Source organism: Brassica napus, chromosome A2 (assembly GCF_020379485.1).
Source record: "Brassica napus cultivar Da-Ae chromosome A2, Da-Ae, whole genome shotgun sequence".
NCBI classification, from domain to species: Eukaryota; Viridiplantae; Streptophyta; class Magnoliopsida; order Brassicales; family Brassicaceae; genus Brassica; species Brassica napus.
The window spans coordinates 19,641,575-19,659,444 of record NC_063435.1 but is presented as its reverse complement, the minus strand read 5'-3'; the positions used below and the strand labels follow the sequence as shown (position 1 = coordinate 19,659,444).

At 32.6% G+C, this 17,870-nt stretch overlaps 1 protein-coding gene across 1 annotated transcript; it reads left to right on the top strand.

The window, feature by feature from the left end:
- The first annotated feature begins 11,235 nt into the window (after positions 1-11,235).
- LOC106409829 (probable inorganic phosphate transporter 1-3) lies at positions 11,236-14,108 on the top strand. Its single transcript, XM_013850383.2, has 2 exons — positions 11,236-11,969; positions 12,282-14,108. The coding sequence occupies exons 1-2, from the start codon at positions 11,524-11,526 to the stop codon at positions 13,483-13,485; spliced, it is 1,650 nt and encodes a 549-aa protein (XP_013705837.2). The 5' UTR covers positions 11,236-11,523; the 3' UTR covers positions 13,486-14,108.
- Positions 14,109-17,870: the final 3,762 nt, after the last annotated feature.

Here is a 17,870-nt window from a genome sequence, read left to right as displayed (position 1 = left end):
TACAATAAAGTCTTTCCAAAATTTTAATATCTACAGTATCGTAATTTTTGATCTAGTTACAACTTTTGTTTCTCTATATAAATGAAATTTACACAATTTCTCTCTAAAATGACTGCACAAGTTTCTAAAACTCTCTCATTTCTCTCTAAAACTCCCTTCTTTCTCTCCCTTCTCTCTAAAACTCTTTAATTTATTTCTCACAATATTATCTTGTTATTTTAGGTAATATGATTCATGGTTTTCATCTTTTCCTTTAAAAATGTAAGTTTTAGATCTATAGATTTTAAATGTGTATTATGATGCCATGTTTTTCTCACAATATTATCTTTTTTTTTGTAGGTATTATCATTTATGGTTTTCATCTTCTCCTCTAAAAATATAAGTTATAGATCTATAGATTTTAAATGTGTATTATGATGCCATGTTTTTCTCACAATATTATCTTGTTGTTGTAGGTATTATCATTTATGGTTTTCATCTTCTCCTCTAAAAATATAAGTTATAGATCTCTAGATTTTAAATTTGTATTTTTATGCTATGTCTTTCTCACAATGTTATCTTATTTTTGTAGGTATTATTATTCATGGTTTTCATCTTCTTCTTTAAAATATGTAAGTTTTAGATTTATAGATTTTAAATGTGTATTTATATGTTCATATTCAAATAAAATTATAGATTTAAAATCTGTGCATTTACTTTGCTACTATTTTATCTTATAAATTATATTTTTGAAGTATTTTCAGATTTAAAACTATTTTTCACATTTCAAAATATACAGATTTTTTCAGTTCTGAAAATTATGAGATAATGTAGATTTCTAATGAAGTCTGCGTATAAGCTAAATCTAGTAGACTTCAAAAATGTCTACTAAACCACTAATTTTAAGGAGACTTCATTGCAAATCTACAAAAATATGACTTAAATTTTTTTTCTGTGTTTTATTAATAATTTATCTTATTTTACAGGTATTTTCTTTCATGGTTGTTATCTCTCCACCCAAAAATATAAGATTTACATCTATAGATTTTAAATATGTGTTTTTTTTTATTTATATTCAAAATAAGGTTACATATTCAAACCTTGTGTCTTTAATTTACTACTATATTGTCTTATAAATTCTGTTTTCTAATTTTTTTTTAGATTTATACTCATTTTCATATTTTTTAATGTATATATTTTTTTAGATCAAAAATTTTCTGATAGAGTAGACTTCACTAGAAATTTACGCAAATATGATTTTAATTTTAATTTTATATATTTTCATAATTTGATCTTATTTTCATGTATTCTCTTCCAAAGTTTTCAAATCATCTTCCCAAAACTGTAAGATTTACATTTATTCACTATAGAGATATGTTTATGTTTATATTGAACTAAATTTATAGATTGAACACACTCAAGAATTGTCTATGTTTTTATGTTTCTATGTTTTTGCCTTGCTACAAGGTTGACAAAAAAAAACTATTTTGAAATATTTTTCAGAACAAAGTATTTTCAAAATTTCTAAATGTACATTTTTAGATTGAAAATGTTCCTTTAGTGTGGATTTCAACTAAAGTCTACTAAACCATAAACTGTACGTAGACTTAATAAAAATTCTACTAAAATATATTTTAATATTTTTATCTTATGTTTTTTCTCATAATTTTATCTTACTTTGCAGGTATACTTTTCCAAGACTTCATTTGAAGCTTCAAGATTATGGAAAATCAAACACACTCAAAAATATTTTTTAATAAATTGCTTTTAAATAACTTTTCATAATAAGATATTCATTTGTAAATAACTTGTCATAATAAGATATTCATTCATTTTGCTTTAATGCAAAATCTATAAACATTGTATTATTTTTTAGTTGTGTTTCACTTGTATGATACTCTAATCAACCAAACAATTAAAACCACCATAAGATAAAATAATAACTAACACACATGTGGAAAAAAAAAATCTATACAAAATTTCCAAGAAGTTTGAAGAGTAAAACTAATCACAAAGTTTTGCAATAAGTTTCAAGTATATAATTCAAACAACAAAATGGAGAACTAGACTTTTAAGTAAATCTACACTTATTAGTTAACAACCTAATCAAACCATTTTTTTAGTTCCATAATTATAACACATTAAATTTTAAAATTCATCCAAGACCATTAAGAATTACTAACACACACTGTAATATAATTAAATTCTGAAAAATATGATGAATAATACACAGATGTACTTTAAACAGAATTTACAATGTAGACTTCAACTGCAGTCTAAATTTGTAGACTTTAAAGATGTCCACACTTATTATCTAACATATAGTCAAACAACAAATTTGTAGTATACATGGTACTGGCTTAATACAAAAAGGCGTACAATATGCGTCTTAGATAACTCGATCAAGTTTCACACTTGTCGATCATTCGTAAAATGCATATGAGGAGTATCTGGAACCATTTGCTGTAAAATGACGTCTGATAAGGAATACGTTAGCTCCACCATCTCAATTTTCTTATCCATATCATAATATTTTTGTGTCATATCAATAGGTTCGCCATGTGTACAACCATCATGCACAATGAACATTCTCCATTTTCCAATTATCGACCACAAACTCCCACAAAGAGCCTTTCACCACTCATTTTCTGTATACAACAGGTAAATGAATCATTCCCTGCAAAAAGAATACAGTTTACTAAATTAGCGAACACATATTTCATGTTTTAATATTACAAAGTAGACTTAAAAAGACGTTTACACTTATTAGCTAACTAGAAAGTGAAACCAAAATGTTGATAATTTCATAACTATAAAAGAATATCTTTTAAAAATTGTTCAAAACCATAAAGATTAACTAACACACACTGTCGAACTAAAAAATCTTGAAAGTACATTACGAATAATACACAAATCCACTTTTTATAGATTTTTCTATGTAGACTTTATATTCAGTCTACCTAATAATATACTTTATTTTCAGTTTACGTGTGTAGACTGTCATGTAGGTCTACAATTTGGGTTAGTTTTTTCAATTGCAAAATCCACGGGTTATTATCAGTATTTAAAAAAAGTTGTGATTTTATACGTGTAGACTTTCTTTTCAGTCTACATTTTGAAAATGTTAGGTTTTGCAATTGACCATAATTCAACCATGATTTGACTTTCAAAAGTAGATTTCTTTTGCAGTCTACATTTTTTTTAACTTTTTAGAGCATGTTAGTTTTTGTAATTGACCAAGTTTGACTTTCTACAAATAGATAGAGATGAATGTCTACACATGTGTAGACTTCACCTGAAATCTACTCCCAAATTCGACATGTTAGTTTTTCGTTTGACCAAAATAAAATAGTAGACTTCATATGTGGTCTACGTTTTTTTCTGATATTAGTAGACTAAATATGAAGTCTACATTTTTTTGTTATGGTCAATTTTATAACGTTTAGTCAAATACAAAACTAACATATTCAACGCAGTCAAAGTTTTGGTCAAATGCAAAACTCACCTTTCGTAGACTTCCCTAGCAGTCTACATAATGTAGACTTCCTGTGAAGTCTACTATGAAAAGTCAAAAGTTGCCCAAAGTTCGATCAAATGCGAAAACTAACCTCTTTTACATAGAATTCTTAGTAAGTCGACCTACTTTTTTTGTTTTTGTTTTCAAAGGTTAAGACACAGACTTCTAGGGAAGTCTTCTATACAAAAAAAAATATTTTGGTCAATTGCAAAAGTAACATGTTCATTGAAAAGTAGACCGTATCGTAAGTCTACACATATGCGTGGACATACATAACAGCCTACAATCACGACACAGATCTGAAAAATGACAAAAACCATGTAAATAGATATCTTTTTCCGGTGTAAAGCTCGTTTCCACCCTTTACCACCATCCAATCTCTATATGAGCAAAAAAAATCACCTTTGTCGACTCACAACTGAATAAACTCAAAAATATGAAAGTTTAGATTATAAAAATTGGAAGTTATGGGAGTTTTAAGATGAAAATGAGAGGAAATGAGAGAAAGCGAAGATTTGTTGGTTTAGAAAGAGAAAAAAAGTGGTTACAAATTAAATTTTTAAACTTTTAAGAGTTCAAAAATGGTGGTTCATGGTGGTTGGAAAATTGATGATAATGACATTGTAGTAAATAAGAAGAAATGTTTAGGGTGTAATAGGTTTTTTTCCATTTTTCAAATAATTAAATAATTAATTAATAATGGAAATTTTTTAAATAATTCAAAAACATAAAGATGGTTTGGAACTTGCAAAGGTGAATAGTAATGACAAAAAAGGTTGGTTTTGGAGTTGACTTGAAATTGTAGGTTGGTTTTGAAAAAGCCAATAAATAGTAGATATTAAATGTTTTATTGGAAAATAAAGGTAAATAAACAAACTTAAACTTCATGCAAGTAATAGAATTCAAAATAAAGATTGAATCAATTATCCAAAAAAAAAAAATCAAAATACAAATCCTATTAAACATGGTAATGTTTACCATCTTTGTGAAAATTCCTTTGGATTTCTTATCAGTCGGACCTGGTTTCCTGAATATTATTTTTGCATTGAACTTCTCATGTGGAAGAGGACACGACTTATTTATGATGAGGTTCTTGTTTATATCTTCAAACTTTATCTAGTGAGTATATCATCTAGAGACGTAAACCTACCTTTAAATTTCCTCAATATGTCTTGAAATTCACCTTTAAGTCATCATTAAAAGACAACAACAAATCTCAACTGAAACAATCCTCATTAAGATAAGTGATAAAAACTTGCATACTAGGTTAAAGCTCCCGTTTCAGATGCTGAAGGCTCGTTGAGACCCTTCCAATATCTATAATTTGATGCCTAAACGTGGTGGTTTTGTTATATACAAATATTTTTGATATACCTTCATCAGTTTCAATTTCAAATTATTATCCTACTTCATGAACCAGTTTTTTTTGTCATCACCCTTGTCCTAACCAAATCAAGAATAAATATATCTATCTATAATAAAATTTGATACCAATCGAAAGTGCAGATGATGCACAAATTTAACAAAGAAAATTAATGACAATTGTTTCCTGATCACTGAGACATCTTCGAGATTTCAAATTCATTAACTAAGAAAATAAATTCAACCAATTCGCAAACGCGTAAAACTAAATCTCCTTACATAATTTTGTTGAATTAAACTATTATATAGCATGAATTTTTAAACATACGTGAATCTTAAACTAAACTCTCCTTACATACTGCTCAACCTCCAAAGTATTTGGAAGTATGTAACACAGTACGTCAATCTTAATACAAACTAATGACATCAGCACTTGATGATGTAGTAACAAGGACGGACCAAAAACTTTATTTAGTATGAGGCACATAGTGTAACTTATATATATGTTAGGGGTATATAAAGAAATTTAGGTTAATTAATAAGGAAAAAATGAAAATGAGTATGGGGCATGTGCCATACCCCCCTTTTCACCTGGGTCCGCCCTGGTAGTAACCGATATTTGTAGCTTCATCTTTTTAGTCTAAGAATGTCCGAGAGATCTCAACACATTTAGCCAAAAACAAAGGTTAAAAGCAAAGCTTTTGTTTCATAAATCAATAATAAATGTGTCACTTACAAAAGCTAAGAGATCACTGTATATAACTACTAAGAAAGTATTAAATTCTTAGTGATTAGGAGCTAACCTTTTATCCAAAAGTCTTAATCTTATTCACATTAAAAGTTACTAATGTAATCGAAAAAAGGAAATAAAACCAAAGCGAATAGGGAATATGGTATACGCTGCATCACTTGATCTTGCAAGCACAAAATGATCATGCAAGCACAAAACAAAACTTTCTTGGTTATCTTTAGTAAAAATGATTGCTGACTACATGAAGTATTGGTCATCACATGGCTAACTATGCAAACTAAACAAATGTATACTTAGCTACATGAAGTATATATTATGCATGGCAACATTCCTCAATTTTACGATGTTGTGTAGTTAACATCACGAGTTTAATTTCATACATCCAAAAACTGATGTGCAGGTTACAGACCGTTTAAATCTCTCGTTTCATCAATTAAAATATGACATACCTGGTGGTAATTTACCTAAATTAAATTTTGACCCCTGTTTTAAATGCGTAAAAATATTTTTAAGAAAATCTAATTTATAAAATCAGCATGTTTTTATAAATTTTGATAAGTAGTGTTTTAACATATTTATTTTAGTGTATTTGAAAATAATATAATTTTTTATATTAAATATAAAAGTTATATAAGATATTTTTTAATTTAAGTTTTTAATTCTTTTATTCTGGTTTCGTATGAATTTTAGTAAAATTTCTGTAATTCATTTGATTAATTGTGTGGTATATACTTATTTGATAGAAAACTATTATAAAACTTTTTTGATGTCAATATATTGACTTTAACATTTTATTTGTTTAACATGAAATTATTAAGTTAATGAATTATTTTAAATATTTTTTCATAAACAAAAATTCTATCCATTTAAACTTAATAAACCTTTCATACTAAATTCTTATTCTTTGATTATTTTTATTCTTAAAAGTTTATAGTTTATAATTATATACACAATATTATGTTTGGTTTAAGTTGACATCAAATAAGTTTTAAACAAATAAAAAGTTAGAGTTAGTAAATTGACAGCAAATAAGTTTTATAATTAAAAAATACCAAATAAGTATATATCTCACAATTAATCTAAAAAAGTTACAAACTTTTTAGTCAAAGTTCATAACAAAACAGATTAAAAAAAAACAAAAAAAAACAGATTAATAAAAATAAAAATAATAGAATTATATAGTTTTCAAAGACACTAAAATCAAAATGTTAAAACACTAAAATAAAAATGTTAAAACATTACTTATTATAAGTTCATAACAAAACAGATTAATATAAATAAAAACAATATAATTATATAGTTTTAAAGTACACTAAAATAAAAATGTTAAAGCACTACTTATCAAAAATGTTAAAACATATTGATTTTGTAAATTAGATTTTGTTAAAATATATGTTAAGTTATGAAACTTTTTAAAATACTAGATACTTGGTTACTGGATGATAAAGAATACATTATTCAAACCAACTATATAATCGAAATATCTTTTAGCAAAAAGAAAAAGAAGAAGAAGAAAATCTATATAATCGAAATAGGCAACGATGTCAAATTTCTAAATTTTGCAATAATTTATTTAAGTTCCATTGACACCCACAGGCCGCAGCCATAATTGCGTCAACCATATGATTATTGTGTACAAACTCGATCATTTCGGTTAACGTTTGCTGTTTTAAAATCTTTTTTTCTAGAATTAAATACTTTAAGAAAATGAATTGTGCAAGTAAGGTGATCAACTTGACTCGTGTTATTTTTACCCAAAAAAAAAGAAAAAACTTGACTTGTGTTATTTTATCTTAATTTAATTATATCTGCCGAAACCTAAAGCACGATGAGTCACAAAAAAAACTGCCAAACAGTGGTGGACCCAGGTGAAGTTTCAACTGGGTTCAAAATTTTATTGAAATGATCATGAGTTTTGTTACATAGTTCGTTAGATTCAATCAACATAACCCAAAGTTTGTTACATAGTTCAATACATATAGACCCCTCTATTCACATAACCGGTATCAATTAAATATAAACCGGAATTAACATATGATCAAGCTAAAAGAAACTTAACCATATGAACAATATACTCTAATATACTCCCCTCAAGTCTTTATCTTCGTATCATCAGAAGGAAAAAACAGACTTGAAAGCGATAAAAGATGACGAGCGAATATAATGGACCAGGATGCAGAGCTTTCGTCAAGACATCAGCTAGCTGATTAGAATAAGAGACATGCATCGTGCGGAGTCTACCAGCTTTTAGTTGATCACGAACAGTATGACATTCAATGTTGATGTGTTTCGTTCATTCATAAAAAACCAGATTTATAGCAATATGAAGAGCTGATTTGTTGTCACAAAACAACTTAGCAGTCGAAGAAGGCATGACATGAAGATCCTTTAGTAATTGCTGCAACCATATCAACTCACATGTTGCCAAAGCAAGACTCCTATATTCAGCTTCTATACTGGTTCTACTCACCACAGTCTACTTCTTAGACTTCCATGATATCAATAAAGTACCCAAGAAGACGCATAAGCCACTCACATAACGTCTAGTATCTCGACATGTAGCCCAATCGGCATCAGCAAATGCATTGAGACACAATTCTGTTGAAGCAGAGAACATCAACCCCTGACCCGGATTAGACTTGACATAGCGCAACACCTTATGAGCTGCCTGAAGATGAATATCAGTAGGAGCAGACAAGAATTGGCTTAACTGATGAACATCAAAAGTAATATCCGGTCGTGTAATCGTCAAGTAAAGAAGACGACCAATGAGTTCACGGTACTCAGTAGGTTGAAGCAGAGGAGTTCCTGAAATCTTTGTAAGATGGAGGTTTAGATCCATAGGAATAGAGCTAGGCTTGCACCCCAAAAGACCAGAATCTTCAAGAAGATTCAAAGCATACTTCCTTTGACAAACTGCAATGCCTTCAGAAGATCATGATATCTCCAAGCCAAGGAAAAAGCGAACTGAACCAAGATCTTTAATCTTAAATTCAGAATGGAGTAGGTCTTTCAACTGAGCCAGAGCTGCATCATCATTTATTGTGATCAAGAGATCATCCACATAGACCAACACAGCAATGAAAGAGGTTGATGTAGCACGAACAAAAAGCGTATTGTCTGCAGGCACCAGAACAAAGTTAGCACCTAACAGAACTGATGAAAAACGCTTGTACCACTGGCGAGAAGCCTGCTTCAATCCATACAGTGACTTGCGCAATCTACACACTGGATTTGGTGGCAAGACAACACCTGGTGGCGGTGTATAACCCTGAGGTAAGCTCATGTATATCTCCTCATCAAGATCACCATGGAGGAAAGCATTAGACACATCCATTTGTATTAAACGCCATCCTTTAGCCACAACAAGACTTAACAGCAACTTAACACTCGTTAGCTTCGCAACAGGGGAGAAAGTATCCATAAAATCCAGACCTTCTTGTTGAGTAAAACCCTTAGCAACCAACCTCGATTTGTAACGCTCCACAGTACCATCCGGAATATAATTGATGGTAAACACCCATCTACAACCAACAACATTCTTACCAGAAGGTAAAGATTCAATATCCCAAGTCCTATTTTGTTCAAGAGCATCAAACTCCATATTCACCGAGACTTTCCATTTATCAGATTTCATGCTTCTTTATAGTTTTTGGGTTCAGTCTCAAGGGTTTAGGAGAAGATAAAATGTTGAACAAGAGGTTTAAATTTGTCATACGAAACAACAGAAGAAAGAGGATATGGAGTTTTGGTTGGTAAGGGTAAAAGAGAGGAAGGAATAGGCGGTAAAACAAAGCAAATAGGAGGTGAAGGAAGAGGTAAAACATGTGAAGATGTAGAAGGTAACAAAGAACAGTGATACTCAGACAAATAGCTATGGACTCTAGACACCCGTTTAGGTCTATCAATAGGAACATAGCCACCACCAGTTTCAGTTACTAAAGAATCAAAAGCAGGAACTGTAATAGTATCACTAGTAGGAGATGGAATAACTGGAACATTAACAGAATCACTAGCAGAAGATGGATGTATACAAGAATTATGAGCAGGAGCTAAAATAGGCATTGTTTCCACAAAATGCAATGGAACAGGAAGCGGTAAAAACGTGTTAGGAAACATATCAACAGCCTGAGAAACTAGCTCACTTGTTTGAAAGGAAAATCATTTTCATGAAATTGAACATTCCGTGAGATAGAGACAGAATGAGATTCTAAATCTTTTTTTTTTTTTTTTTTTTTTTTTTTTTTTTATGAGATTCTAAATCTAACACTTTGTAACAAAATACTTTGACCAATATTCTTCGAAACAGAATTCATAAGCCAAGTCGCAATCATATCGTTACATCTTGACCACACACCATAGTCACGAGAATTCAAAGAAGGTTTAGCAATCATACCATCAATGAATCCCAACTTGTTACGCACATTCAACGCCATTCGAATCGATCTCCTCCAAGAATGAAACTCAGATGCAGTAGTGAGAGGATCCGAAACCAAAACAAGACCAGGATGATTAGTATTATGAAGATAGTAAGGATTCTCATTCTGATCAGCCTGATAACGCGAGGGATCGGAGAAATCGACATTCGCCGACGGTTGATTCAACAGATTCACAGAGCTAGGGTTCACCATCTTCAAGAAAACACACTCAAAACGCAAGAGAGACTGGAATCAACACTTCGCCCAACTCAATCAAAGAAGATGAACCAAAAAGAAGTAGTAAAACAGAATCCGAAGAAGAAAATCGCCAAGAACAGCGATGAAATCAAAAACAAATCGGAGAAGACGATTGATCGGAATAGTCATCGGAGAATAACGAAGCGGAAGATGAATTTGTTGTGCTCTGATACCATATCAATGTTCTTGATTCTGAAGTAATCGAAGAACGAAAGAGAGAAAAGATTCAGAGTTTGAGAAGAAGATGAATGCAATAGTTTGTTAGATTCAATCAACATAACCCAAAATTTGTTACATGGTTCAATATATATAGACCCATCTATTCACATAACTGGTATCAATTAAATATACACCGGACTTAACCTATGATCAAGCTAAAGGAAACTTAACAATATGAACCAGATACTCTAATAATACGAAGAACATTTTTCTTATTGTTGTTTCATAACACGCTGTTTAGGATAAGTGTAGTTAAAAAAAAACTTTCAACTAATATATAAAGAACTACTATTTTATAACATATATGAAATATGCTTTAAAAAATATTTAATTACATTTTTCAAACTGTAACAAAAATTGCCGTTGTTAATTGAATATGTTATTTGCTTCAGTACGCAGAGGCGGATCCAGTAGGTATAGCATGTGTCCAACCCTGACTTGTTGTTTTACTGTAATTATTGAATTATCTCTTAATTAAACACTAGTTATAAGAAATAATTGCATGCTCCATACTAAAAACACTTCTGGATCCGCTCCTCCTGAAGTGCACCTACTATTCTATGTTTTATTAAAGTTTCAGTATCCTTTAGAACCGGCCATAATCACGACTACACTAGTAAACGATTGAAACGGCTGAATTCATACTAGAGTAGTTTCACTAATCACTATCATTACGTATTAATGAGGTTCTTATTATAATAGTTTATAAAGCACAAACAAATGATATATAAGCTCCTGTAGACTCTCCGATATATAGTTACGTAGTTGACTTGAGAAATAATTTGGTCTATAAGTAGCACATACACATTTTCTAACTATGCGATTATCTTATAAGACAAAAGTTTTAAGAATCCTTCTTCAGTCGATCTTAAAATCCGACAACCCAAAAGCCTCATCATAAGCATAAAGGTTAGTTAATTCAATTAATTTGACGATTAGGCGTTCGAACTGGATTATCTTCGGTTCTTATGCGACAAACGTTTAATCATTTGCTTTCTAATTAAATATATATAGCTATAATGTTTGTTATTGTCTTTGTAGATAATCTAGAACAAAATTCAATGTCTGGAAATAACCAGTTAGGAGTGCTCAAGGCACTCGATGTAGCCAAAACACAGCTTTACCATTTCACGGCAATTATTATCGCCGGTATGGGTTTCTTCACCGATGCCTACGATTTATTTAGCATTGCATTGGTCACAAAGCTTTTAGGTCGCATCTACTACCACAAGGCGGGTGCAGAGAAGCCGGGAACACTCCCACCAGAAGTGGCGGCGGCGGTCAATGGTGTTGCTCTATGTGGGACACTTATGGGTCAACTATTTTTTGGGTGGCTTGGAGACAAACTTGGCCGGAAAAAAGTATATGGAATCACTTTGATTATGATGGTTGTTTGCTCTGTCGCCTCCGGTCTCTCGTTTGGAAATAATTCAAAAGGCGTCATGACCACTCTTTGCTTTTTCCGGTACTATAAAGAAATTTAGTTATAACTACGACTAGATTTTGATTCGCGCACCCGCGTAGATGTATTTTTCAAAAATAAGTTGCTATTTGTTTTTCATGTCATTATTAGGACTGAGCAAAAAACCCGAATCTGAAAAACTTTATTATTAATAACATATATATATTATTAATATCGGTGAAAAACTTTTAAAATCTAGTGGAGTATTGAAACGAAAAAACTAATAATTATATTTGAAAGCGAATAGTTTACACTTCAATATGCTAAAATTATTTATTGATCTAAATTGTGTATTTTTGGCAACTTTGGAAAAAGGTTTTGGCTAGGAGTTGGTATTGGAGGTGACTACCCACTCTCAGCAACGATCATGTCGGAGTATGCGAACAAGAAGACTCGTGGTGGGTTCATCGCGGCCGTGTTTGCTATGCAAGGGTTTGGAATCTTGGCTGGAGGCATCGTTGCACTAGTACTATCGAGTATTTTCGATTACCAATTCCCGTCGCCCATCTATAGTGTAGACCCGTATGCCTCGACTGTACCTCAAGCTGATTACTTATGGCGTATCATCCTTATGATTGGTGCTCTCCCCGCAGCGATGACCTATTACTGGCGAATGAAAATGCCCGAGACTGCTCGTTACACCGCTTTAGTTTCCAGAAACATCAAACTAGCTGCACAAGACATGTCAAAAGTCTTGCAAGTGGATCTTAAAGCTGATGAAGAAATTGCTGAAAACAAGGTTACAGATCCTAAGCTAAACTACGGCTTGTTCTCCAAAGAATTTCTTAAGCGCCATGGACTTCCTCTCCTCGGAACTACATCCACTTGGTTCTTTCTTGACATTGCGTTTTACAGCCAAAACTTATTTGAAAAAGATATATTTTCTGCCATCGGATGGATCCCAAAAGCGGCAACGATGAATGCCATCCACGAAGTTTACAAGATTGCTAGAGCGCAAACCCTCATTTCACTATTCAGTACCATCCCAGGTTACTGGTTCACCGTCTTATTCATTGATATTATGGGAAGATTCGCGATCCAGATAATGGGATTCTTCTTCATGACCGTGTTTATGTTCGCTTTAGCTTTGCCTTATGACCATTGGATCAAACCAGACAACCGCATTGGATTCGTTATTATATTCTCCCTAACTTTCTTCTTTGCAAACTTCGGTCCGAATGTAACTACATTTGTTGTACCTGCTGAGATATTCCCAGCAAGGTTGAGATCTACATGTCATGGAATTTCAGCCGCGGCAGGAAAGGCGGGAGCTATCGTGGGTGCGTTTGGATTCTTATACGCGGCTCAGTCAAAGGATAAGAACAAGACGGACGCAGGATATCCACCGGGTATTGGTGTCAAGAACTCGTTGATCATGCTTGGTGTTATTAACTTTGTCGGTATGCTCATGACATTTTTAGTGCCAGAATCCAAAGGAAAGTCTCTTGAGGAGCTTTCGGGTGAGAATGTGAATGATGAGACGGCTTCATCCAAGGCCAGTCTCTCCAGAAGAAACTGAAGGGATACCGACTTGTGGCTTAATCAAAATTGTGTAGTTATTTTTTTTTCATTTGATTTCATGTAAAATTTGTTGTTTATATTATGTTATAATTTTTTTGGAGAAATTACTTAATACCGTAGGTTGGCTAATACTTTAAAAATACTCTAACATTAGAGTTTAAGATATTAAATTATTTTTAGAGTTTAGTATTTAAGGGGTAATGTTGGATTTATAAACCGTTATAAATGATTAAACATTTATAAATATTTAGAGGGTTAGTTTATTATTATTATTCATAAATTAGTGTATTTATAAAAGTGGTCATTCTTTAAAGGTAAATTTGAAAAGTGTATAATGTTTGTTGTATAATTAGAATTCTCCCAACATATTTTGGTGACTATTAAAAACACTAAAAAAAAGAAAAAAAAAACAATATAAATAAAACATTATGAATAAAAGGGAATAGTTATGTTCTATAGTTCTGTAAGAATAGAAGAATGAAAAAGAACCATGTATCAAATATTTCTTATAAAAAGGAAAAAACATCAATTCACTATTTATATTCATTCTTTTTTTAAGGAATATGATATATACTATAGATTTTACCCACTTTCAGCAATGATATATAAGTATTAGGAACTATCAATGTTGTTTTGGAGTATTTTTTAATACTTTTTACAGGTTCATGAATGATTAGGAGAAAAGTGATGATTTGGATGCATTTTGGAGATAAAATGAGAGGAAGCTCGAAGCTCACCATTGAACAAGTTTGAGGTCAACATTCAGAGTCTTCCATCGATCGACGCACACTCTGTGCTGGCGATCGACGGCGAAGCGCGCAAAGCCCAGCCGACTTAAAACCCAAGTCAATAAATAATTACAGAAATACCCATGGCCGACTTTTAACCTAATATTTATGTGCTCTGTCATTGTTCTAGGCACCACACACTTTCTATTCTATTATCATTCTCTAGTTTTAGACAGCAAAGGTTTTTAGTAGATTTGGAGAAAAGTTCCAAGACTCCTTCCGAGATTTGTATTGGAACTCCAGTATTTCTAACCTTAATCTATTTATCCATTCTTTTATATTATTTGTTATGAATTGTTTTTCTATGTCTGAGTAGTTCATCTTGTTAGGTTTAAGGTTCAAATAGGATTATGAAGGATTACCCCAAATATAGACTGCTGAGTTGTTTGTGATATCCATCAGTTGAATTGCTCCCATTGCATGTGTTCTAGAGTAGCTAACTAGAACCTTGATATTAGGATAATTAGGCGCAAGCGGAACATGGTCTGTTACCTGAATTAATTCACATTATGCTAGGATTGCTAGAAACAAGCGACAGCTGATTTAGTTAAACTTAGTGAGCATAAGTCAAACCCGCTCGGTGAAGCTTTCTGTAAGGATCATCGATCGACAACCCTATAGTTGTATCGATCGATATTTTGAAATGTGTATCGATCGATTATCCATTTATAATATTGATCGACACTTTCTCCAGATCAATAAACGACAGTTGAGATCTGAGATCCAGACAATAGATATTTTAAACAAACGGAAGTTGAAGAATATTACTTCTTTTTAGTTCTAGAATATCCAATAAACTACTCTTGCTTCTATACTGTTATAATCATGATTACCTGGATAGAAACCCTAAGTCTAACGCTTTCTCATAATTGTTTACAAAACATCAATCCAATCAACCGAACAACTGCCTTTTTCACCACTAAAATTTACAATTTACTTAATTGACCTAGCTTAAATCATAAACTGTTTTAAGATCTTTTATTTGCCCAGCTCCTTGTGGATTCGATCCCTAAGTACTACAACTCGACCTCTTATTTGAGAGAGTACAAATCACTTAGGGTAATTTGAGTAATATCAGAATATGAATTCATCTTCATATTAACCTTTAAGAGCAACTTTTTGAAATAAGAGATCGATTGCAGTACTTAAGAATCGTATCCACAGAGACTCGATATCTCATACAATAGACTTTAGCTTCAGACATGCTAGGTTAAATAATATAAAACGGTAAATAAAGAAAGAGTTGAACAAAGTAGTTGTTCAATTGATTGATGAGTTGTTTGTTGTAAGGATGGTTGCTAGACTTAGAGTTTCATTCAAGTTATAAGAACTCAATCTATAGATGTTAAGGGTTGATCGTAGAACTCGATATCTAATGCAAAAGACGACCAGCTCTCGCTGCGAGTCTAATCTATTGACTTAGTCTTTGTTCCAATTCTCGTATGCGCGTAGGTATCTAATCCAACATGATTTGGGTTCTGTTAAACGACTGCACTCTCGTGCCTCTCAATTGTCCTATGATTCTAGGTTAAAATAATCAGTCACTCTCTCGTGCTTTTCTAGTTATTATAGATCCTAGTGTTATAAGCCACCATGGTGTAAGATCTATAGTTAACCTAGCAATAGTATAATTCAGAAGTTCATTCAAAGCCATAGAAAATCTCTAAACCTAGCAGGTGGATCTACTCAGACATGATATTTGTCACATAAATCATAGAATGAATAGATGAAATAGAAATAATAATAATAAAACCAAAACCAATGGAGTTCCTCTCTTCTCTACAAACCTAATGGTAAGAACAATGAATAGAATAAAGAGTAGCCGTCATTAATGGCTTAAAAAAACATAAATAGGGTTCTGAGTCGTCCAAGGGTAATATGGTAACTTGAGGTAACTTCTTGGCTTAAGTCGGTCATGAAATAGGCTCGGCCTGAATTCTAGCATCACCATCGATTGACACCAAGGCTGTGTTGTCGATCGACATTCCTTCATCTCTTCGACGGCTTCCTCTCGTGAGGCAAACTGGTCACTCTTTAGTAAAACATGCACAACTTCTGCTACATGATGCTGATTGACCTCAAACCGGTGGTATTGTAAAGCTAACTTAATCACACCATGGGAATGTCTCCATTCATAGCTAAACATATGACGCGTCTGTGCAGTACTGCACCTCAAAAAGCTCCAAAATCACCAAAGTTCTCCAAAACGTACCTGAACCTGAAAACATTCTAAGACATACTTCAAACCCATATAATATTCTCTGAATAGGTCATATACCATGGTCTAAAAGTGGTAAAATCCATAGTATATCACGGGTACCAAGCGTAATTTCAATCGTGAAGGCGGAGCCTCCTTCCTCTAGCAAGAAAAATAAGCAGAAAACATCCGGATTGGCCACTATGGCTTCGCATCAGTCTCCTCATTGTTGTTGGGGTCAAAATCGGTTACGACGGAATCAATGTCAAAAACTTCACGAAAAGCTAGTTGGATCAACTAGTCTGCCTTCATCCCGTCCTCGTAGCTCCCTCCTTCGGGATTGGATCAAACCTACTCTTATTTCATCTCGATCGACAGTCCGCAAGAACTCGTTATCTCGTATGGAATTCGAATTGATCGTATAAAACGGAAACGGTTAACCAAACACCTTAAACTGCCTCCAATATACGAGAAATTTGAACTTTCTTCGGAATCGACGCCATTTCGGAAGCGCACTTTCGATAAAACGTAAAAACGCTTAAGTCAGAAAACGGCCCGAAAGGGTCCAGAACGCGGCTAAAATCTCACTCACAATTTTATACGAAATTGAGCCCAATCGTTATGACGGTTAATCTTTTATTCTGCAGGAGAAGATAAATGTCAAGTTCGGAGGATATGTGTGAAGTTTCCAAAGATAAACACGAAGATCGAAAGAAAATGGAATATTTCCGCGAAGCGATAAACTCGACCGAGGGCATGAAGGAAAAGAGCAAACCGCCTCTAGGAGGATTATATAAGGACGTCGAGGTTGAAGGGCAAAGAGACAATTCTTTTTACTTTTAGAACTCTCTGCACTTAGAAACTTTAGACATTATTCTCGACATATTATGTTTCTATGACTGGCACTCGATTACTAGACGAACTCGCAAAGGCGGTTGGATCTCCTTTTCTACTTTTTCAATCGAACTACGTTCGGCATGATCCTCGAAAAGGGTAAATACGCAGACTTTCATAAGGTTCAGTCCGAAATCAATCAAAACCTTTTTCATATCTTTTTTGTCTTCTATTATCGAGCTGCGACTCAACTAGGTTTAAGGTTTTAGGTTGCTAGAACTAAATAATTCGCTGACAGCTCTTGTGGCCGAAGCTTTTATAATGTCTTGTAATGATCGCAACGCTCTTTCGCGGATTCGAAATAAGATCTACCTTTTCTATAAATTCATTTTGTTGTCTTTTCATATTTTCCGCATTTATTTGTTCACTTGTCGTTGGCTCTCGGAGAGAATCCAGGACCTCAGGAAAAGTTAGGGTTCTTGACTTTCCTCCGATTACGGAAATCGACGGTGAGAATTCCGGTTCCCACAATTGTGCTTAATATTCTGCTAGGCAAGCAAATAT

Coding starts and splice junctions, on each gene's coding strand:
- LOC106409829 (XM_013850383.2), top strand. CDS start 11,524: ATGTTTGTTATTGTCTTTGTAGATAATCTAGAACAAAATTCAATGTCT. Junction 11,970..12,281: donor ACCACTCTTTGCTTTTTCCG/GTACTATAAAGA, acceptor CTTTGGAAAAAG/GTTTTGGCTAGGAGTTGGTA.